The sequence below is a fragment of the Mixophyes fleayi genome, chromosome 4 (genome assembly GCF_038048845.1).
Source record: "Mixophyes fleayi isolate aMixFle1 chromosome 4, aMixFle1.hap1, whole genome shotgun sequence".
NCBI lineage: Eukaryota > Metazoa > Chordata > Amphibia > Anura > Limnodynastidae > Mixophyes > Mixophyes fleayi.
Window position 1 is genome coordinate 128,719,124 of NC_134405.1, and position 25,348 is coordinate 128,744,471.

The window sequence follows — 25,348 nt, forward strand, 5'->3', positions numbered from 1 at the left end:
CTCTGTGCCTTCTAGCACTATTTGCTCCAAATGGACTGAATAAAACAGAAGCTGCTTTATTGGACTTGGTTTACACGGAACACTCTACTACTGGCAAAAGGGTGCTCTATCAAAAACCAAAGTTTCTCTATGATTAAAAAAAAAAAAAGTAAAAAGAATATTGAAAAAAATTAAAGTAAATCTTGCACTTGTAGCTCTACAGACATCAGCGCAGTGGCTTAAAAATAAATGTGGATGTAAACGAGCAGGTGTTAGCAGAGGAGCCACCACTGCCGCAGAGCTCTCACAAACGGTTTAGAACTCTCGGCGTTGTGAGCTTTGGGACTAAGCCCCGCCCCCCACACTAACCCCCGCCCCCCACACTAACCTCCGCCCCCCACACTAACCTCCTACAGTACAGCCACGTGTTAAAGTGAGGCTGCGCACAGTTCCGGTCACGTGATTGTTATGTCGTAAAAAAAAAAAAAAAAAAAAAGCGCTTAGTAGTTACTGTCATTACAACCAGTTGCCGCTGATCCTGGACGGTACAGGCAGAGTGACCGGTGTCTCGTAGCCCAGGAAGCCAGTATGCCCGCTGGTCTAGTGAAGTGGTGTGTCGGCGAGCTGGAGAGAGACTTCGGTCTGAGTCTCAGTGAAGACGTAGTGCAGTGAGTGTGGCTGACACGTCTCCCATACTAGCAGTGATTGGTACATTAGTGGTTGTGTCCGGGCCAGTCACTACTAGCAGCCTGGAGGACGATCTGGTTGGAGGAAATAGAATAGGCTGTTATATTGAAATGTTACAATGTTTATGGAATGATGTTTCTCTGGCAGGTTTTTAGTTACTTATAATGCCTCTATTTGTATTTTCTGCCAAATGCACAGTGATTGTACCTATTTTCTGCTGGATACCACAGACCCCATTTATTTTTCTATTTTTGCCACCAGCATGTAAAAACTAATCCCATCTCAGGTGTTGACTAACCTTTTTATTGGGATTAAGTGCCATAGAAGAGGTTGGGTCCCATTGCAATAGTGATTGATCACTTCCTCCATTTGCTGCAACTGTAGACTGGTGGCTTTACTGCTATTGTTAAGGAGTATGGGTTTACCAAGGCTCGCCAATGAGCCCTTGCATGGTAATAACTGTGGAGCTAGGTTATGTATTAATGTGATATGCAGCGATATAGAATGAAAGTTGCCGCCACCAATGGTAAATAGACCACTACTTCTCTTATTCATTGTAGAAGTATAGAAATATTTTCTAGTAACATTTTTTTGTTTTTACCGTTTAATAGGATTGTGTTCTGATCATCCCTAGTGGTTGTCTCATATTTTAGTATCCCGCATCTACCATGATTGCCCATGTACTACAGATTTATTTATATACTGAGGTTGGCAACTGTTAAGCTGAAATTGCATACAATTATTTTATCGTTTGCACAGAGTACTTAATTTGTGTGCAAACCTTGATTCTCTATATGCACATTACTAATAATATTTTGGCCTTTATTAAGGAAAGAATGTTTTATAAAATTGTAATATTTGGAAAAGTGAAGGAGCACTTATTGCTTATGTGTGTGTGTGTGTGTGTGTATATATATATATATATATATATATATATATATATATATATATATATATAATTTTATTCAGATAAACATTTAATTCCATGAAAACATGTTGCAGAAGCCACTCCATTGTCGCCCACAGGTACATCCTTTCAATTGACACAGAGGAAGAAATTGAAGAATACATTAATGACCTTGTTCAGAGCTCTGAAGAGAAGAAGCAACACTTCATAAATGAGCTAAAAATTCGATGGCAAAAAACTAGACAGCCATACAGCTCCCAGTCAGCACAGCACAATAAGAAAGATGGTTAGTCAGTAAAGATGTTCTTCAAGGCTCTCCTAAGTGATCGCATGTTGCTTCCTGACAGTGTACATAGTTTCTACTGTACAGCTTTTTGTACTCATTGAGTGACCCCAAATGAAAGTATTTGAAGTATTGTAGACCTGCTTCTATTAAAGATGCAGACATAAGTGTTAAAGTAGTTATCCAGTTACTTAAAAAAAACCATTTATTTGATGGTTTTCCAATCTCCTGGATTGTTAATCATTCTGAAATAATATAAATGTAATTGTTCATGTGAGGATCTTGAAAATCTTTTTCTTAAACTGTATGTTAAATCCCCATGGGTAAGTTAGCACTTCAAACATTAAAGGAACAGTTTTTTATTGTACTGTTTATAGTAATGCTGATGTACTTATTCCCTTTTTGAATAAAGGTGCAGCGGCTTCATGCATGCAGGGACTATTTTCTACAGACCAGTCAAAAAGAGGTAGGCGTAAAGGAAGGAACAAGCTAGATCCTCTCCCAGCCTATGCTGTGACTGATACTGTTGCTGAAGAGGTTAAGACCCCTATGGATTTGGCTAAGGTCAGTAAATATAAAAATAAATAATCTGTTAAATATCTCATGCTTTGGTCTCAATGAAGAATCCAGATAGGAAATACTGTCCAGGGAGCAAAAACAACTAAATAATTTCCTTCACCTTTCTATATATTTCCTAAAGAAACAAGATTCTACTGTATTTTAGTTTAGGCTTCATTGAGTTGTGTCATAGCTGAAATGGTTTCTCTCCAGCTTATCACAACAAAAAGTACAAATCCAGGCTCAATGCTTTTTACATGGGAAAAAATTTCAGTTGAACAATCCACTAGTTTATAATTATTGTTCCAATAAAAGAAACCAATGTGTTGGAAGGCTGTGCAGGTTCCCTTCACATATCTAGACACATGCTTTCTGTGCTTTATGCACATGCAAGCCATTGTCTGTGGGGTGGAAATGTAAGGATGCACTGTATCTGCACTAAGACACTATTGTGGCATTCTGTTCTAGTAGCTCCTTACGGCCTCAGTAATAGTGTATATGTATATATATATATATATGTATATGTATATGTATATATATATATATATATATGTATATATATATATATATATATATATATATATATATATATGTATATATATATGTATATATATATGTATATATATATATATATATATATATATATATATATATATATATATATATATATATATATATATATATATATATATATATATATATATATTTACACACACACACATTGTGGATGTATGCAGGTTGGTGCCATTTATCTAAATAACCACAATTTATGTGTTCACAATCCTTTATATTACCAAATGGATAATTTGGCATTGGCTTTTTTTTTATTTTTTTTTTTAAATAAAAGTAATTTATAATATTACTACTACAATGCTCTATTAAAACATTGATACCAGTAAAACCTCAATCAACATTCCTTATGTAATGTAATATACATGTCGGGGTAATTTATTTTCTCTTTGCTCAGGCTCAGGAATTGGCTGCTCTGTCGTCCACCAAGAAAAAGCAAAAGTTTGTCAACCTGTACACCAAAGAGGGACAGGACCGTCTGGCTGTATTGCTCCCTGGGCGATATCCCTGTGACTGCCTGGCCCAGAAGCATAAGCTCATAAACAACTGTATGACATGTGGACGGATTGTCTGTGAGCAGGAGGGCTCTGGACCGTGTTTGTTTTGCGGCAACCTGGTAAGAGGACTGACCGTTTAATTTTTTTTTGTAATTAAAAATCTTTTTCTGAATAATATCTCAAATTAAATTAAATCTTGTGACAAATATTGAATTTAAATACAAATATGTGAGTTCATGTATTTCTGCTCATTTCAAAAGTTGCTGACAAAACACAGATACTATTTCAGACTTTGGCTATGTGTAGGCATGTGTGATCCAGTTATATAATACTGCTGTATTGAGTGTTTACTTGTGTATAAATACAAAATGTGGTTGTATCCTCTAAATATGACTCTATTTAGAAGGAATGCTCACATATGGATGTTCCCCTCCTTAGTTGAATCTTTGCAGCAGAAGTAGAGATCTCTGTGGAAGGTGGATGCATATGTCACTATTGTCCTTGCTATCTGTAGAAACGCAATAGCATTTTAAGGTTGAGTAAAACTTCCGGTTTTAATCAGGTGCTCTTGCAATTGAATGTTTCAACAGTGATCAAGTTGGTCCCGTCCCCCATGATGTTTTCTATGCTGGGTATTAGATTGACCTAGTTGGTATCACCTCTTTTCAGCATCTCAATACCTTTTTTTTTTTTTTTTTTTTTTTTTTTCTATGTTCTAATAACTTTCCCCTTATGTGATTGGAAAAATTAGATGAAAGTTTGTTGCAGTGACTGCAACGTTGTCCTCCCATATTATATGCATGAATTGTAAATTCTCCTTCCCAGAACTAGAGAGAAATGGACATACGATCAGGGATTATATATATTTATCTCTAACCAGGTTTGAACCTCTGAGCAAAAGAAACTCTCCCTTTTGCAGCTTTTTCCATGGGTCTATCTCTGGATATCTTTGGCATGACACTCAGATCTTCTTAGTCTCTAGAAGGCTGGAGAGGTTCCTTCCTTGACAATGAGCATCCTATATGAATTCGAGCTAATATGTAAATTAACACTTCAAGCAAACAAATGTATTCCACAACTTTCCACAGAGTTATATAGTGATCGGTGTTAAACAGAAACTGTTCCTTCTGCTACATACTGTCATTGCTGGTGGCTTCTCCTATTAATCAAAGGGTTTATCCCTAATTACAGCAGCCAGTAAACGGATAACACCTTTCCACCCAACCCCTGGATTGCATTTCTTGTTATACCTCTGCACTCCTGTGATACACAGTATTTACAATGTTACCATTTCTGCCATGGCTATAACTTTATATGTACCCATAGCTAAGGGCTTTGAACATTTTGATACACACGTGATGTTGATATTGTCGATATAAAAAAATAGCATCCTAGTCATTGGGTATGCTTTCCCATAGAGTTTGTTTTTCAAAATGAGATGAGTCTCATAAGGACTTTTGCAAAAGGAACGGTGAATTTTAAATAAGTATGCATTTAAGGAAGCGGACTTGTTCTCTAAAGTAATGTGACCTGCATTGATTTTATGAGACAGAGATATATATATATATATTTCCTTCCCCTTTTTAATTGAAACTCCCCATTAGGTTTGCACAAGAGAAGAACAGGATATTTTACTGAGAGACTCGAACAAGAGTCAGAAGTTGCGAAAGAAACTTTTGGGAGGTAAGCTGACCCATGTAGGTATTTCAATTGGAGGTTAATGTGTGAAGATGAAGTTTGTATACAGCCAGAATATTGCTTTACTCGTACAGGATCTATTATCCGGCACAGTGATTGCTGTAAGTTGAAGCACCATGTCTAAAATATACAAAGTTACACTTTAGAATGTGATTGTATTCCCCATAATTGTATAGTAATCTTTTTCACATAGATGATGGCACTAGGTGAACGTATCTGTTTTTATCAGAATTAGCAAGAAGCTGCAGTTATTTCATTTTAGGTTTGTGGATTGTATTTATACACATGCTAGATATGAAGCACATGTATATTTAACATTCTTATCTACATGTAATCTATGCTTTCATACTAGACCTATGTCTTGACTGTTTTGAATGCTGAAAAAGTTCTGTGCTCTTTATAGAAGATCAGTCAATGGGGGGGTATTCAATCGTTAGCGAGATTTTTTATTTTTGAGTGTGTTAACTCATTTTAATGCTTTTTTTTTTTTTTTTTTTTTTTTTTTTATATCATTTTCGAGCCGGTTAACTTTATCCGCAATTCAATTCCATTTTTAAAGCTACGTTCTTATTCATGAAACGGTCCTCTCACGCTCCAGTAGAAGGTCTATTGAAAGTATCGGGTGTGTGAGAGGCAGCCGCGTTAAAAGCTATTCAATTGTTTTTTAGCGCGGCGGGTAAAACGGGCAAATATGCTGTTTTATCTCGCACCTCCTTGGGGTGTGCTAAAAATAAAAAAAAAACCTCTGAAAAGTATTTGAAATCATGTAAAAATGTTATAAAAAGTTAAACTTATGTTTATCACTAATGCCTAACTTGTGTAAGTTGATTTGCTTGTGAAAAATATTGAAATAAAAAATCACTAATTATATTTATGTATGTTTTTGGTACAAATATGAATGTAGTAATGTGTTTTGACATGGTATAGATGATTGTATGGGGGTAAATAGTTCTATAAAAAAATATGCTAAAAGAAAGTACTGTAATGTAATGCATATATCTGATACAATAGGCCTTTGTGGATGGAGGTCTTTGGTGTATTGGGATGTGTTTTGTATGGAAGTGTCATTGTGTGGGATTTGTAAGGGTGCTAGTGGAAACCTCCAATTAGACCTATGTGGAAGGAAGTCTGATAGCAGGAATGGCTAATGAAGTTTTGTGATGAAGTGTCATGCCTGCTCTGGCCAAAGGCCCAGCAGGGGGTCGTTACTGTGTGGCCTTTTGTCCAGAGTGAATTTCATAGATAAGCGCAAATTTTTTTAGCTTTTCCATACATGTAAATCCATGTTTGTGTAAATGGGGTACATTCTGATCCTAAAATAGCCTGTGTCTGAATTGGATAAAAGGCACTAGCTTGTATTTGAAATTTGTTCTTCTGATTTTCATCTGACCTGATCACACTAGTACCTTCAACCAGTGTGAGAGCAAATAAACATCTGCTTCAAAGACCTGCTTGAAAACCTCTTCAATATTGCTGTATTCCTGTGACCGGCCAATTAGACCCTAAATCTAATCCGTCCTCCGGCTGTTCTGAGGTTGGGACCCAAGCTTTCCCGTACCACCAATCTGCCTGCTATTCATGCATCCCTGGTCAGTGTGATAGGCCAGGGGGGGATCCATCCACAACAACCCTGATCCATAGTAAGAGGTCAGGAGTACCAGCCCATGTACACCAGCAACGAGACGCTAGCAGCGTCAGTTAGCCAGAAGAAACCCGGTACTGGATGCCGGTAAGGAGTCAAGTGGTGGCAGCTTGTGTAAGCCCCTCCTACTGTGGCAAGAGGGTGCATTTGGGATAACGAAAGGGGACGGTGGCAAAGTAAGCCCAGCCGGTTCCCAGCAACAGACAGGGTGGCATCAGCGGTCCATCCTGTCATATGTTCATTATTTTTCAACAAATGCAGTATATTCTAGTTACAAGGTGATAATAAACCGTATGATGTATACGACATCTTTATTCAGCTGAAATTTATTTTGTGTTTTTGCTCTGATACATAAAATGATCTGAGAAATGCCATGTACAATAACATAGGGTAGTCATGGTAAATTAGTTTCACATGGTTTTTGTACCTCACAAACTGCTCCCGAGCTTTGTTGCAATAATAATGAAATCTGTAAACCATGGCATAAGTCTGCTCTGTTCATTTTATGTTTTCTTTCCAACCACTTCTTTCTATATACACCCAGCTACAAAAAAAACATGGCAAAATAGATTGTAGCATTAACCATAATGTTATAGGACCTTTCTAACCCCACTAATGTCCATACTTCAGCTCTGCAAATGTTAAATGAATGATCCCTTTTAATATTTACTAAATGTTTATCTATTTTAAAAGTTGAACATTTTCTTTCCAGGTTCTGACACCTCAGTAAAACCAGATGTTTCTGTAAAGGATCTTCTCCCTCGACAAGAGATGAGGCTTAAGGAAGGATTTGAAAAGGCCTTGCAGCATCGGGACAAGCTCCTGGAATATGACAAGACTAGGTATTAGATGCAGTTATATTTCAGCTTTTTGTTGTAGTAAATGTGTTAATATTTAGTGTATTGTCCTTGAAATGGTGCACACGTGAAATGCATTACCTCTTGTAAAGAAATTATTGCATTTGGGTCTTGTAACACCAAATATCCAAACTCTTCCCCCCCCCCCAATTTGTAATCCAGAATGTATTAATTCCTGTTTTTCATGCTCTCCCATTTTATCCTGGACATTTTTCCCTTTTTTTTTTTTTTTCCCCTCTAGCACCTCTTATATTTCAGCTTCATTTCCCACGATTTCCTCTCACTTTTTGCACATTTACCATACAGTGTGCGGCGCACTCATGTGATTGATGACGAGTCTGATTACTTTTCAACGGATTCCAACCAGTGGTTGTCCCAGGCAGAGCGGGAGGTACTTCGCAAGAAGGAACAGGAGCTGCAAGAGTTGCGTCACACTACTAGACTTGTTCGCAAGGTGACTATAGACTTTGCAGGACGCAAAGTTGTAGAAGATGGAGGAGACCTGACAGAATATAATAAGAGGTAAGGAAAAATATAGCTGCTTATGTTTCACATAGATTTTGAACTAGTTATTACTTTGCTTATCAGTTCACCAATGGACAACATTTCCCAAAATCACTGAGGACAGCATTTATACTGATACTCATTCAGGGTAAAGATGATTGTCTTTTCATGTTTGAGAAGTGTTCTAGCAAAATTTAATGTCATGACATGTATGGGGAATATATTATTTTGATGTATCAAGGGACTTTTTTCTTCTGCAGAGATCTGTTCATCTAGGATTAAATTGAAAAGATGCAAAACTTTTTTTTTTTAATATTTACAGAAGAGACCATTATTTATTATAGATTATACTCTACAGGCATGGGATCTATTATACGGTGTCTTTGAGACTTGGGACTTTCAGGATAAGGAGTTATTGCATAATTAGAGGCACCATGTCTAAAATCTACTATATCACATTTAACACCTTAACCTTTATTTCCCTTCTGATAAATGGGTTAAATCCTTAAGCAGCCAACAAGAGACAGGAAAAAGTTGAAGATATATATTGGGACTCCTCCTGGCGTGTTTTTTTTCTGTCTCTTCAGCTAGTAAGAAACGTAAGGGCAGAGAAGTTTTTGTGGATTTGGCTAGATCTTTACCAGATGGATTTGGAGAGTTCTTGTTTTGTTCCGTCTTGGAATGGAATGTTACTCTGGAAATGGGTTGCTCTCCGTGATGCTAATTGGTAAAAGAGGTAGCAAAAGACGGCAGTGAATTACTGTTTTACCTTGGCGTAATCAGGTCATGCTGTGCGGATATTCCTTCTAGGTCAGACCTGAAGGGGAACTTGTTATACTACACAGTGATGTGCTTTACAACGTAGCCTGCAACTATGGATCTGGGTCCCGCCCCAAAAGAGCCAAAGGACACTTGTTCTATGCAAGTCCCTAGTTGTGGTTGCACTGCATTAGCTCTGTTTTATTAGAATAGTTACTTGCCTATATGCCTTCTTGGTCCTTTCCTTTTTTTTTGGGGGGGGGGGGGGGGGGGGGGGGAAGTTTCTTTTTGTTGTAAAAAAAAAAAAAGCTTGTAGAAGGAAAAAGCGGGAAGATTTATTGCGTTTCCAAAGCATGTGATAAGAATCTACCTAATGATTATAAAGAGGCCTACTGTGTGAATGTGTGGACTGTATTCCTCGACCCTGAAAGACCAGTGTTAAACCTCCTGAACAATCTAAGGCATTTGTGGATTGGTTAACGAAATATGTTTCACAAAAAGGATTTACAGACATGTTCCGTGTTAAAAGGACCTGGTCTTGGATGTGTAATAAATCTAGATTATTTACCAGGACCCTCTACCTCTGAATCCCTAGTTGCCTTTGAGTATGAATGGCTGTCCGTAAAGCGGGGTTAAAGCTGAAGTGGTGGATGTATGTAGTGACTGAATTGTACGTATCCCTTTTCAAGAGGATGAAGCCTCTTACGTTTTGATTCGGTACTTAAAGTTAATGCAACTGTAGCTTGTCTCCTACTAAAACAGCTATTCCATTGAAAGAAGTTGGTCCATTAAAAGATCGAAAGGACTGAAAAATTGAGAAATATTATAAGACTTCACTTCTCGGGGACTGTGATCCTGGTGTGCCGATGGCTTTGCTCTCCAGGGCAGATTAGAATTTGATCTGATACTTTGTATAAGGATATTAAGGAGCAAACCAACAGAAAGCAGGCTACATCTTCAAAAATATGAAGAGAGGAATTGATTTCATATGTGAAGCATCATTCGACATGATCGCACTCTGCCAGGAGTGTGGCTCCAACTCTGGTTGTCAGGAAAACCCTCTGACTGTGTCCATGTGTGGCAGACCTGCAATCTAAAAATCGTTTGACTAAGCTTCCCTTTTTGAAGGAGACCGTATAGGATGAATGCTTCCAAGCAGCCTTTTCCTTTTATGGGGAAGGGTGGAAGGCAGCCAAAATTTTTGTGATGACTGTTTTCCAGCACAAGCTGCATCAAGTCTTGTGGGTGGCAGGATTTCAAATTAGGTGGCGGTATGGACACTCGCTACTTACTATGTTTTCAACAAATGGTACAGAAAAGAATTCGTCGGTACCCAGGGGACATGTTTTTGTAAAATCCTGGACTACAACCTGCTCAATACAGCTGCGAGCATTATGCAGCAGTTTACAAAGACTTCTGAAAAATAAGTGATTTCTCTAGTTCTGAGCATCAGTTTCTACCCCAAACTTATTTTGCTAGAGAAGCAGTCTTGAGGTTTAAGAACAGTCCTTGATCTGAGAAGGCTCAATCAATTTATGTATATAAATATGTATGCATGAAGTCTGTAAACCTCTACTCTCCATGCATTAGAGAAAGGAGACTTTTTTGCGTTATTAGACTTACAGGATGCTTCTTTCCATTTTCATTGTTTTTCTATTCAACCTCTCCACATCCCAAAGGCCCTTTACCAAGTGTTGGTGGTACTTATGGCCAGAAGCGGGAAGCCGTGAATGTGTTTGGCTTTACTTGAGCAATTAGCTGGTGACATGAAAGTCAGAATACTGTGCCAAAACCAAAACACTAAAGGTAATCTCAATTCTACAAAACCAAGGTTGGCTTATAAATACAACAAAAAGTCATCTTGTACCTTGTCAACAGCTGCAATCCCTGGGAGCATTGACAGACCCAGTGGAACACAAGGTTTCTGTGTCCGATGAAAGGATTGTCAGACATTGAGCTCATCAGGTGGTACAGTGGAAGCCTTCAATAAGGGATTTTCTCAGACTCTTAAGAATGTTCTCAGCTATTTGTATTCTTCTGTGGACAAGCTGGTATAAGGATTTACTCAACTGATAACAAGACCCACCCTTGAACGACTGGGGAGTGGCCCTTTCAGAATTGGAATGGGTTGTGCTAATCACGTTTGCTAGGAGAGTGAGAGAACTACATGCTTTATGTAAAGAACCACTTATTTATATTTTATACCGACCAGGTAGCACTAACAAATTTTACCTTTTTGTAAACAAAGGTAGTTTCCACTCTTTATATAAAGCAGGAGTTTGTATTCAAGCCTCTTTACCCACACCAACTAATAAAAGTGAACAACAATTGAATACTTTAGACCTTGTCGGAGCAGTTTCTATTACCTCTCCAGAACAAAAGAATTTGGTGAGAACTCCTATAGGACCATGTCCAGGCAAGCTTCGTCCCTCATAAGATGGATCTGTGAAGTCATTACACACGCTTGTAGAGGGAACGGATGTGAGGTGTGAAACATCCTTGTAGAATGTGCATCAGGCTGGTGGGAACTCCTGGGCATGCAAAGCTTAGGGCAGCAGCGCGGTGTTCATCAATTCATATCATTACCAGACATTATCTTTTGGATGTTACTACTTTGGCTGATGCTCAATTTGTAAAGAAAATCCTTCGAGCAGTTTTTCAAATGCATACCCATGTTGGTGTTCTCTGTTTCATGGGCCCACCCTGTATTGGTACAACTTGGGTCAGGGCTGCCATGGAGTCTGAGGAGGAAGTAAGCAAATTGTATTTATTGATAAATTTGTTTCCATGAACTACTTCACTGCCGCCCATGTTTGAGTAATTTCCCAAGCTGTCTCTGAAAAACAAAGACCCAGAAGGAAGTCCTGAAATAATGTAAACAAAAAAAAATTGCATAAATGATTATGCCGATAAGTTTTATTTTTAATTCCAAAAATAAAGATTCTTTCTATGCATATGCTGTACCTAAAATGTGTTTTTCTAGTCTCTTGTATACAGATGTTCTGTGCTAGCTAGTGGCTAATTCTTTAAATCAAGGAATAGAAAGCAAAGCCTTATTTGCCATCACGATCAGTCGGCATTTACACCAGCCTTGTAGTGTGTGCAAATGGTATAGCTGAAAAGCAGCACCTTTATGAGAAACCCAGGACTTGAACTGACCTTTAAAAATGGATTAAATTAGTAGTGGAGAATAGATACTGGTTTCAAAAGTTTTGAAGAACAGGGTATGGTTTGATGGAGTTTTGGAACTAGAATACCTTTCTTGCCACCATGCTGTAAGCTCTCCTTTTTTTTTTTACTTTATTTAAAAAAAAAAACAAAAAAAACTTTTTCAGTAATAAATAACTAAAAACTGTGCAGAAATAATCCATGTGAGCATGTACCTAGCATAATGCATGTCCTTATTTTCTTGTCACAATATAGCCACCCACCAAGAATCAAACCGTACATACATAGTTTACAATATTGACATGCAGATGGTAGTTATAGATGACTGCACTTTAGATCATCTCTGTTTCCTGCCTCCTACAGGTTTTTGTCTTTTAATTATAAATGTTGTCCTGCTAGCGGAGAGAGTTCAGCTGGCATTGCTGCTCTAGTCATCTTTGCGGCCTTATTGGTAGCAATAGTGGCCTCCAGAACTTCTAAAAACTGGGGAACAAGTGTCCTGGCTTTGTGTCCAGCAGCAAGCATGATATCAAAGAAAAATACAGGGCACACAACTACAGTCTTCCGATAAACTGAAGAATGCTCAGCGGTTGTCTGAATCTGAAAAGAAAAGGGGTTCAGTTAAGTGGTGAAAGACAGTTGAGTTTGTCATCAGATGCCTGTCTTGACATTCCCCATGTTATGATCTGTTCTGTAGTGTATGTGAACTAATTTTTCAAATAGTCAGTGACACTGGTTACACTACAAAATGTAAAAGTAATGTTTTTCATTTTATAAACTGGTAACTCCTAACTACGTTTATTGGCTTGAATAGAGGCTGTAAGATTGTTATTGACTATATAGTTATAACATCAACTAATAGACCAGGATGTTAAAACCCCGGTGTAAAGTGTAATTATCTCCTCCAGCCATGCTCTCAATGATTTCTTTTGTCACTGGCAACCTTGGAATTCCCCCTGCTTCTCCATGCTGCAAGGGGTTTCTCTGCATGCATCATCAGATATTTATATAGCGCCACTAATTCCGCAGCGCTGTACAGAGAACTCGCATCGGTTCTACCCCATTGGAGCTTAGTCAAAATGCCCTAAAACGCACATAGAGACTAAGGTGAATTTAATAGCAGAAAACTAACCTACCAGTATGTTTTTGGAGTGTGGGAGGAAATGGGAGCACCCCGAGGAAACCCACGCAAACATGGAGAGAACATACAAACTCCACACAGATAAGACCATGGTCATGAATGAAGCACATGACCCCAGTTTTGTGAGACCGAAGCACTAAGCCAGCCTGTTGCCCATGCATCTTCAGAGTTCTGGCCATTCTGGTAAGAAACCTACGCTCATTTTTTCTGTGCCGCCCTTTTTGATGCAAGGGAAAATGAGCAGAGATTTTTGTAAAAATGCTGACGCGGTATGTCTCCGACTGCTCCGGAGACGCATCGTGTCGCCTCATGCCGAATTGAATCTTTCCCCAATATGTGTTTCTTAAAATATTTATTACTTATTTTTTTGGTCACATACTCATTTATGATTTTTATGTGCCATTTCTTTTGTAAAATATAAGAACACTTTTAAAAAAAACAAAAAAAAAACAAACCTGTGCATCCACTTACCATCCAAACACACACACACCCCTTATTACTAGTCCTACTCATACCCTCCCACCTGACACTCAAACCCTCCTTACATGAAAATTAGAAGGCATCGTTTACTTAGGTCTTTGCCATTAATCATTGATTTTTTTTTTTTGATATACTGTAAATTGAAATGACTACAACAATATTGTTAAATCGCTTGTTCACTGAGGCTATATTTGTTATATGGATTACTCATGATACTTTCGATAAACAGTTACGTACTCACTGGTTTGTTTGTTTTTTATTTTTGTTTTGTTTTTTAAATAGAGCTGCATATTTTATTTGCATCTACCACTTTTGTAGTTTACAGACTGGATGATTGATTGAATTGTTAATTTCTACTGATAGGTTTGAAGAAGCTGTATATGCCATTAACTCTGGCACAATAGTGAAGCCATTGAAAAATGCAGGGGAGAAATTGTGTGATTCCCATCTTTTGAATCCTAGCTTGCTATTCTCTCCACCAATGGTAAGCCACTTTCTGCAGCATGCCATAGCAAATATTGTGTACCCCTTAGACTATACAGCAACATTATGCAATATAAAAGTCCCGAACATATTGTGGCTCATTTTTCTCTCTGGGTATTTTCAGATATTTATTAGCATATCAGGATAGTAAACAGAGTTGTAGTAAATGGAGTGCATTCACAGGAGGGAAATGTTACCAGTGGAGTACTGCAAGGATCTGTACTTGGACCAGTGCTTTTTAATATCTTTATTGGTGACATTGCAAATGGTATTGAAAGGAAAGTTATGCCTTTTTGCAGATGACACAAAGATATGCAACAGTGTAGACACCAGGGGGTATAAATGTATGAAAGTCCGTTTTTTTTTTTTTCATCTTGCGGGATATCGGCGACTTTGCAGCTAAAATTTAAAGCGGCGATGGCTTGTAAAGGCAAACTTGCATTTACAAGCCATCACCGCTTTAAATTTTAGCTGCAAAGTCGCCAATTTCCCGCGAGTTGAAAAACCGGACTTTCATACATTTACCCCCAGGAAGGGTAAAACAAATGAGTGAAGATCTACTTAGACTACAGGAATGGTCAAGAGTGTGGCAACTACAGTTTATTGCCAAAAAATGCAAAATCATGCACTTTGAGGAAACATTACTTCACAGAAAGGGTAGTGAGTAAGTGGAATAGCCTCTCAGGTGGTAGATGCTAATAAGGTAGAGCAATTTTAAACATGCTTGAGATGGACATAAGAATATCCTTACAAAGAACTAAGGATCAAATAAGGTGTAGTTTACTATAGGTTAAAAATGGGCAGATTGCATGGGCCAAGTGGTCCTTCATTTTTAAGTATTTTTATCCATGGCTATTTCAAAGAAACTGATAGTAACAGTTGACTGAATATGAAATTCATTCAACTGATCAGTGTCATTATGATCAGCAAAGACCCATATTTTTTGTTTTTATTAGGGGAACAAAAATAAGGGAAGTGGTCTTAGAAGTGGATAATTAATAGGGAAGTAGTCTAGGGAGAAGGGAGAGGAGCAACAGTGGGTGGATTAGAAAACTCCTTGTCCTAAAATTAATGAGAATTAATCATAAGTAATTGAACTCAATTAATTAATGCCTTTTGTTGGCACTCATTAGTCTGATTAGACACAAATGTAGCCAGTAGCATATAGTCAGTGGTAAGCTCCAGATAATGTTAATATTAGTATCGCATACTCTGTAAGCACTTGATTAATTTCAGACCTTTTGTTTTCCATTTCCTTCATCTCAAGTGAACAGAGGGAATTTCCTTAAACATGCCGAAACTCATGCCAAAGTGCATACGTCTGTTCTAGGCAGATGGCTTAGTCTGGATACACAGATGTAGATAACATTCCTCAGCATGCTATACCAAATATAGGTTTCTACAGCAAATACATTACATCTACCTTACAAGTAGGTTCAGCTGGGGATGCTTCTGGCTCATCGAAGGGCAAAAGTGGCCACATGATTTAACACCTTCTCAGCTGAGCCTTTTCTCACCCCTATGCTGTGCCCATTTTTGCACTTTCTGCTCTTTTTGGTCTGGTCACAATCCAACATCAATATTAGTTACTACTTTATGAAGTGCCAACAGACTTTTTTTTTTTTTTGTTTTTTTGTTATTGTTTTTTGTTCCCAGCAGATTTTGAATTGTCCCAAAATACCATATTGGTTTGCTAACATATCAAAGAAAAACTGACCCAAAATGAGCAAAAAATGTCTTGTTTAACTGAACTTGCAAGAAAATTAACTAAAAGCAAAAGTGTGATTTTTGTTTTTATTCTAAACGCCACCAACAATGGTCCCACGGTAACCAATTAAACAGAACAGTGAAAAGCTTATGGCAATCGCCAATTCATCCAAAGAGCCAGATATGTGTCGATCAGATTAAATGTTAAATGTTTTTTGGGGGTATACACTAAGCAGCCCTTCAAATGAAAAGTTTAAGTGATCTAAATTCTCCTTTTCTTTAATTTGAAAGAGTGATAGACTGTTTGGTAAGTTGTAAAAACATTCAGACATATTTCTAAATGTTTGTTTTATTGCTAAAATATTCTGTGTTCTTTTGTACCAGTGGGTAGATCAGGTGAGCACAGGCCTAAACAGGAAACAGGCCGCTGCATCAGCTACAACTGAGCATATAGAACGGAACCGGCTTCGAATACAAGACCGTGAATTGCAGGAGATCAGTGACCATGGCATGTGTCTGAGCATGCACCAGCCGTGGGCCTCTCTTCTTGTTGCTGGCATCAAAAGGTGAGAAGGTATCTGAATCTTCTGCTTGTGGCTGGGGCTCATCGCTGTTTTCTGTTCTATGGAACCTATAGGTTGAAGGAATTGTTAAACAAAGGTGCAATCAGAATTCTGTTTCTGGCTTTCAGGGATGTTTCAGCTCAGGAGTTTTACAGGTGGTCTGAGGACTCGTAAAGGGGTTAAGAACAGTGGGGGTTATATGACAACATTACTGAAACTTGCACTAATTGTTACCAACCAGTTAACACTTATCTATCTAATGCATGTTTTTTAGTGCACATTTGAGCAAACCTTCTGGGGGCTTAGACATTTCATACTTTGTGTTCAAATGCATGTGTACTTTTTTCTTCATCTGAAATTTAAAGTACAGTAGTTTCTCCAAAGCCCCTGCTGCAGATTAAAATCATCTTTAAAATATTTGCATAATTTATTTGGTATTTTGAAGCATGGCCAGGTCTACTTTATCCATATCATCATCACCATCTATTTATATAGCGCCACTAATTCCGCAGCGCTGTACAGAGAACTCGCTCACATCAGTCCCTGCCCCATTGGGGCTTACAGTCTAAATTCCCTAACACACACACACACACAGAGACAGACACACAGACTAGGGTGAATTTGATAGCAGCCAGTTAACCTACTAGTATGTTTTTGGAGTGTGGGAGGAAACCCACGCAAACACGGGGAGAACATGCAAGATAAGGCCATGGTCGGAAATTTGAACTCATGACCCCAGTGCTGTAAGGCAGAAGTGCTAACCACTTAGCCACTGTGCTGTCTCTTTATACTGCTGACTGTCTGAACAGCAGATGCATGCTCAAGAATTTCTTTACCAGCAGTATGTATTTATAAACTGAATGATAAACTGCACACCTAATGATGAACATGTGCTTAAATTTCATTCCTCTTGCCTCTACATTTTTCATTTTACTTTTGGTTTTTAATATTTTTATTTCTCTACATTTGTGATAACATCTTGGGATAACACGTAGAAGGCGTTCCTGCATACTGAGTTTTGTGTATATAACTAATTTGCCAGCTGGATTGTAAAGTGTCTTTGACTGGAACTGCACTGTCTTTACGTACTTCCCTGCTGACAAGCAGTGTAACAATGTGAGTTTGTCTCTGTGTGACTCCAGCTACTTTATTTTGATATGTGACTGCAGTTCAGTACTTGCCTGAACAGACTGCTCATCATGGCTCTCACTTCTCTCATGCAGGGTGGAGGGCAGGACGTGGTACAGTGCTCATCGAGGGCGTCTTTGGATAGCAGCTGCTGCTAAAAGACCTTCCCCGCAGGAGATCTCAGAGCTAGAGGCTTCATACAGAGTGCTACTACACAAAGGTTGAGCTGCCAATCCTTATGAACACTGAAACAAAGGCAGCATTGATTCAATTTAAATTGGAAATTACTTTAGGGGTTGTTCACCCAGTTATTGTCAGATACAGAGATCTGGGATGTGGTCTTCCCCTAATATGGCAGGTCTCCTCATGGCTCTAATTGTTCACGGCTGAGAGGATTGCTGATCCGGACTGTGTTTGAGCATTCGGCAGACCTGTCAGATCGGTAGAATGCCACAACCCAGTAAGTTAAGTTATGTGTGTTCTAAAAATGTGTTGCACTCCAGGCAAAAGTAAACTTTTAGGGATCACTTAACTTAAAAAATAAATAGTAAAGTATATATTATCCAGTTACTAGTATACAGCTCTGTAATACACAGCCTTTGAAATATAATAATGTCAAATACTGGATTTACTTGCTGTTTTAAGTTTTGGATGGTTCAACCTTTAGTCATATTATAATGGCTACAGATGCTTCAGGATTTCAAACTAGTTCAATTTTCTCTTTTTTTTTTTTTTTTTCCCCCCCTCCGGTAATTTTTGATGGCCTATCAAGCATTCCTATTAAAGCATATAATAAGACTCCTATTACATTGTGAAAAATAGATGTTAGATAGCATAAAGTTAGCACAAAAAATTAGATTAAGCATAATAGATAATATGGGGAATAATTACCAAGGTGACTACAGAAGGAAGAAGTGTTAGGGCTTGTTCAGACAAGAGCTTTGGGATAATTTTATTACAATGGGGCAGATTCAATTTTTTGACCTCTTGCCACCTATTACAGTAGAATATCCACTCATAACTCAGATTCCCATAAAATCTCTGGCGGGGATGTGCCTCTGTAGATGTCCTGGAAACACCTTGCACCAAATTGAATCTCTCCCACAGTGGTACACACAGGGGGGGGATTCCTTTCCTCGCGTTGTGCTAAAGAACAACGTGGGGTGCGCTCATTTACCGTTAGTATGGTAATTGCTACGCGTTACTACGGTTATTTCTACGCTGATTTCTTTTATTTTTTTCTTCAGAAATCCACGTTGAAATTGCCATACTAACGGTAATTGTGCGGGGAATTGAATTCCCCTCTTGGAGTGAGACAGGCACTCATCTGCTGTTCCTACAGTCAGCAATGTAGGAGACAGTCTCTTTACCCTGCTGACTGTCTGAACAGTAGATCGTTGCTCAAGAATTTCTTTACCAGCAGTATTTTTAGAACCAACATAATGTTTCATCCTTGTAAAAGAATATTGATCTTGTCTATCCAGTCATTTGAATGATTTAAGAGTATTGTTTGAGTGAAAATAATCTTCCATTAGGACACTGACCTCCATTAAAGGTGGCCACACACGATGAGATAAGATCATGCACCCTGATCTGTCCAGTTTGGCCAAACATTTAGTGCTTTCCCTGCCATGTATGGTGATAGATGGAGCCCCACACTTGCAATGGGCCAGATTGCTCTAAATTGGCTAGTAAATGGCATATATGGCCAACTTACTATAAGGGACAAGTCCACCTTTGTGTGGTGGTTTTCTTCTAATGTGCAAAATATACTCATGGTCTGTTTTGGAAATATTACCACTACCTAATCTCTTTGTTGGTTAGCTAAGACTCCCTTTCACCTTAAATAGTTTTTATGTCCCGGTATGCTGAAGAGAAAATATGAAAATTGGTCTAGTGAAATGAGGTGAAACACATGTGCTCATGTCTCTTTCACCAATCTTTGTTACATTTTAATACGTTTTTCTGTGTTATCAATAATATAATTGAGGAAATGTTTGTTTTAGAATATGCATTACTTTCAATGGTGAAAGTACTGTCCATGATAGAAATTGCTACATTGATTTTATGAAGGAAATAACATTTCACTTTACAGTACTCGCTCACTGTCTGGCTTTAAAATGCCGGCTAATGCTTCCTAGTTCATGTTTTATGCACTACCTATAGGTAACGCTAGCCTATCTCTTGGTGTATGCTGCTTAAAACTAACTTTATATTTGTAAACAGAAATAAATACAAAATTTTAGCTTCGGTCATTTTTTTACACTTCGATAAACAATTCTGTATTTTCAGATATGGATTTTCCTAAGGATTATCCGACTGGCTGTCTGTTGGGATGTGTGGAAGCAGTTGACTGCCTGCCTCAGGAGCAGTTCAACGAACAGGTGAGTTTGCAAGAGATCTAACTTGTGTAAGGATATAATATACTTGTTGAAGGGATCACAATATTGTTGTTTATGTAAACTCCTCAGAGAACCAGCTCACATTTTGCCGCTAGTGGATGCCTTATCATGGGTAAAGGCGTATAGGCTATAATCTTTAAAAGATGTATCTTTTGAACTTCGAACCATCTGTATTTTCTTCAATACAAGCTCTTGCATAGCACCTGTTTAAGTGTGTTCCTCAAAACAAATTTAGTTTTGCTACAATGAAGTTGTAATGCACATCAGAATTACAACTGGGGGTAATGACTGATATTATATATGTGAATTAAATGTGCTGCTACTTAATATAATCTTGCCTTTCCCAGGTATCACTTTAGCTGACACCACGCACAAATTATGTCTTTTTGCAGACGACATTTTGCTGTATGTGACTAGATTTGCTACAAGAATTTGGAAGGGCTTCTTTATTACAAATTAAACACAACTAAAACGGACGCTCTCCCTATTAACTTGGCAGAACCCCTCAAGGCGGCCTTTCCATACTCTTGGAGGCCCCTATACATGATTATCTCCCACCTAGACTCCCTCTTGGAGGCCAACTATGGCCCACTATTGATACAATTAAATACTCTTGCAAAAGCGTGGCAACACCATGAGATCTTCTGGCTAGGCAGGATAGCCGCGTTTAAAATGTCCCTCCTACCCAAAATTATGTATTTATTTAGGACTTTGCCTTTTAAGTTGCCCAAACTCTATATGGACAAATTACCCAACCTATTTACCTCTTATATATGGAAGGGGAAACCCCCTAAACTAGCTCATACAATTATATTATGGCACGCCCAAAAAAGACAGGGGGTTTAGCCTTACCTGACTTGGTCAAATACCAGGAAGCGCCCATTTTGGCTCAGCTCCGAGACTGGTCTCTTCCAGGTTCCTGTAAATCCTGGGTTGACCTGGAGAGAGGCCTCAACATTGCATTCCCACTGGCTGATCTTCTCTGGATTTCCAAGCCCTGACGACCCCCTCAGGCTACCCTACCACGTCTCATTAGTGATGCTCTTGCAACATGGGACAAATTTCCAAAGACCTCTAACCATGTCAACCTCCCTACCTCTAATCTCTCCCTCCTTGCAGTATCGAAACTTATTCAGAATCTAAATCTCTCCCTGTGGCATTTAAGGGGCATCACTAACCTCAAACTGATTTATTCTGACTCAGGGCTACTACTCTTCTCTGAATTGAGGGATAAATTCCATATTCCTAACCAAGATTTTTACAAGTACCTCCAGGTCAGACATTGGTTATATTCCTTGCACCCACGGGGCTCCTCCCTACAACTTCCACCAGCCCCCTTTTTTTCCAGACTCTCAACTGGAAGTAACAAAGCGGCTATCTCATTCTGGTACACCCACCTCAACACAGACCATCACCCGATAAAAACCTCTTCCCAGCTAGCCTGGGAGAGGGATATTGGCCGGGAATTTGAGCCGGATCAGTGGGATAAAATCTACCAAAATGCCCATCGAACTTTGAGGTGTTTGAACCACTCGGAGATGCTTTACAAGTTGCTTTACAGACTTTATATGACCCCCGATAGGTTGCACAAGATATGGCCAGACCAGGTCAGGACCTGTTGGCGTGAATGTGGAGAGATGGGGGATATTTTTCATGTTTTCTGGAGTTGCCCAGTGGTCAGAGTGCTTTGGGCAGAGGTGTACACCTTAATATCCAAAGTTATTCGAACTCCGATTCCTAATACTCCAGAAGTTGCTCTCTTACATTTCTTTCCTCCACAAGTGTTATTAGGTGATCGGTATGTGATAGGTCACATCTTTATAGCTACCCGTACGGTGATTGCCCAAGCCTGGAAATCAGCCACGCTGCCCTCCATAGCCAAGATAATAACTAAAGTTCAGTTAAGTTGTGACATGGAAACGTTGGGAGTCCCTTACTCCTCCTCTGCCTCCTCTCCCGACATCAAGTGGTTTGAATGGAATCGTATCCAAATCTGTGGCCTTGCCCGCCCCCGGGGGATCCCCGAGTAACCCCCCACAGTAATATCTTATGTTCCATGTTGTATCTCAAACGATATGTAAATTCTGTAAAATGTTGTGGTTGGTTCTGTTTCATGCTACTGATACGTATTGATATGTACTCCCTCCCCCCTCCACCCTCCCCCACTCCCATCTATCCCTTTGTTTATTACAATGTATGTCTGTAACCAAATGGAAAAACCAAATGGAAAAACTTTAATAAAACCATTATTGAAAATATAATCTTGCCTTTGTTATCCCACCGCCTCTTATTTTTTCCATTCCATTATTGGTTAGAGTTGAAAATATACTGATTAACATTGTAATTACTTGTGTCTGAATTTTTGGAAATGCTGGATTAATTATGCTCCAAAATAGAGACACCATGATACTGCTTTACCCTACTTCTACTAGGAGTTGTTCCCTTAAGCCTCTGCACTGCAACTCCTGTACTCCTAGCTGTTTCCTTTTGTTTGGGGATAGTACTTCCCTGTTACATTTGAATAAGGAGTAAGAAACATTTGTTTTTCATTTCCTCTTATCTATTAGTGGAACACTTAGTGATATTCACAAAATATACTTTCTAGACCAGTGTTGGCTAACCTGTGACACTCCAGGTGTTGTGAAACTACAAGTCCCAGCATACCCTTCCAGCAATAAGCTGCTATATATTGGCAAAGCATGCTGGGACTTGTAGTTTCACAACACCTGGAGTGTCACAGGTTAGCCAACACTGTTCTAGACTGATCCAGCTGATAGGCTTTATCTATTAGGTAATAATTAAATGCTCTATTTTGTTTTATACATGAAAGCAGTTCTCTGACTTTGTATTTTTGTCTTCATCTCCTCCATAGTACCCATCTCTCAGCCAGGAATCTGCATCTCCATTTGTCTTCATCTGTACAAATGCTCAAGAACTACTTATAAAATTTCCAATTAAAGGACAGCACAAAATCTGTAAGTGCTAAAATTCACAGGCCTGACTGCAAGATGGCGAGCCCTAATGTCAAACACTAATTCTGAATACTGATTTGCTGACAAAAGACGGCCCGTTCTACATTATATACATTAAGTTAGACTGCAGCAGAGTACTAGTTTTTACCCCAGGTTACACAATTGCTATAAAAGGCTCACCCCTATTGGCATGCTTTTATATTTTCTTTTCTAATATGGATGTATTTGGTAATGCTTACCACTGGCCAACACAACATACTCTGGAATATCCATTAAAAAAAAATAAAAAAAAAATTTAGGTTTTTCTTCATCCCAACAAAAAAATAGACTAATTCATCACTCTTTAATACTTAGTAGAAGTACCTTTTATCTGCAGTTACAGCAATTAGTCTATTTAGTGGTCTCTACCAATGTTCCACATCTCTAGATTACAATGTTTTGCAATACCACTCAATTCCATGAGGTTGAATGGGGATTTCTGGGGAACAACAATTTTCAAATCCTATCATAGATTTCTGATGGCTTTGGGGTCTGGGCTTTGACTTGGCCAACTCAGGACTTTGTTTTTTGGGGTTTTTTTCCACACTGGGTTTTGCTTTAGGCTTGGGGTTAGTGCTGGAATATAAATCTTCTCCTAAGTAATAAGTTTCTTGCAGACTGCAGTAGCTCTTCCTCCAAGATTTATCTACATATTGCTTCAGCTGTGTGGACAGGTTTTATAGTTCCTGAAGCATTCCCATAGAATTATGCTGTTGCCGTGTATCACAGCACAGTGCCCTTGATATTATGCATATTGTTAGGCTTGCACCTAGCATTGAGGCCAGTTGTAATCATCAGACCATAGACTCTTCCTCTCCTTGGAGTATGGCTCTCCCACATCATTTCTGGCAAATTCTACACAACGTTTTGTGTGAGTTCTCTTTTTGCAACAGTGCAGATTTGTATAGTGTGTGGGCTTTTGTTGTCCCATAGTGTATGCCCACAGGTTTTTGGTTTTTGAGGATGGCTTGTTCTAGACCAATTTATATTTATGACTTATTTTCTCCATTTCTTTATGATGGGCTTGTCAATGCTCTGGGGTATATGGAGTCCTTACAATCACCTGATATGCTTCTCTAGGTTAGTGCATTTCCAAAGAAACTGTAGGACCCCACAAAGACCGGTGTGTTTTATTTTAATTAAATTGATACAGAGGTGGCCTCCAATCCATTATGTGACCTGTGAAGACAACAGAATGTTAACATGCACCTAAATAAATCCAGGTGCAAAGGGTGGTGTTACTTATGTATTCAATTGTTTGTTTTTATTTGTAATTAAGATACAAGTTAAGAATTAATCTAATCTACTTTTACATTTTTCACATTTTATTTTGTTATGAGATCAAAGTGGTGAATATTTATAACCATAGTTTATACATTCCTGCAGTCTTTCCCTTACATTTTAAATGAAAATGGTGAGCTTGGCCCAGAAAAATTTAACAAACCAAACCACTTATTTTGGCCATATTTAAGTTGGGATGTTGTGTAGATGTTGGATTGCTGTCTTTTGTTAAGTTGTCATTATGTTGCTGGCTTAAATAACATTATAAAAATGTAATCTAAATACTATGGTTTAGAATAATAATGGGATTGCAATAATAAATTGGAGATAAATTTTTATAGCATGGCCATGCAAACAAGCCCAACAGTAATTTGGTGGTACTGTTACATTGTTAATTGTCTTTTTTGATCTTTTAATTCACATTGAACCTAAAATTTAATTCCTTTCTTTAAAGGGAAACTGGACACCAAAATTCACCAAGCAGCCAAGAAAGGATTAATGTTTAGGAAGGAGAGAGCAGGACAAGCTGGAGAAAATGACAAGCCGAGTCAGCCAGGAATCTGCAGATAAAGGGATCACACCTGTGGGATTAACATGACTTTCCTGGATTTTAATTCTAATTTGTATAGCTTTGTATATACTAAATTATGATTCTAGATATGGGAAAGAAGTGCAACAATAAAAAAAAAAGGCTGTCCTATTACATACATCTAAGAAATGTATAGTCTTAAATCCATGGGGATTGTTGTGCAATAAATATAGACAAGATCTCTTCCTACCTCTGGATTGCATGCAGTCAGTTATTTCGTTCTTCCTAGCATAAGTATATGCTGTGAATCTGTGTAATTTTTTTGTCTACAACTAATCTGGTTTCATGACTTCTTCTAATATTACTGCAATACAAAAACCTAGAACTTCCACTATGAGATATATGTAGAAGTGGTTGATAAATGTACAATATCCATAACTTACATTAGTGACAGTACGATTGAACTATTTAGAGACTTCTGCATTTCTACATACATTTCACTTGAACCTGATCT

At 38.3% G+C, this 25,348-nt stretch overlaps 1 protein-coding gene across 1 annotated transcript; it reads left to right on the forward strand.

Moving 5' to 3' along the window:
- Positions 1 to 446: 446 nt before the first annotated feature.
- TRIP4 (thyroid hormone receptor interactor 4) lies at positions 447 to 25,083 on the forward strand. Its single transcript, XM_075208223.1, has 13 exons — positions 447 to 647; positions 1,693 to 1,859; positions 2,269 to 2,420; positions 3,382 to 3,600; positions 5,086 to 5,164; positions 7,534 to 7,663; positions 7,985 to 8,200; positions 14,094 to 14,214; positions 16,305 to 16,486; positions 17,707 to 17,831; positions 19,904 to 19,995; positions 22,886 to 22,988; positions 24,760 to 25,083. Exons 1-13 carry the CDS (start codon positions 568 to 570, stop codon positions 24,873 to 24,875), a joined length of 1,782 nt encoding a protein of 593 aa, XP_075064324.1. The 5' UTR covers positions 447 to 567; the 3' UTR covers positions 24,876 to 25,083.
- Positions 25,084 to 25,348: the final 265 nt, after the last annotated feature.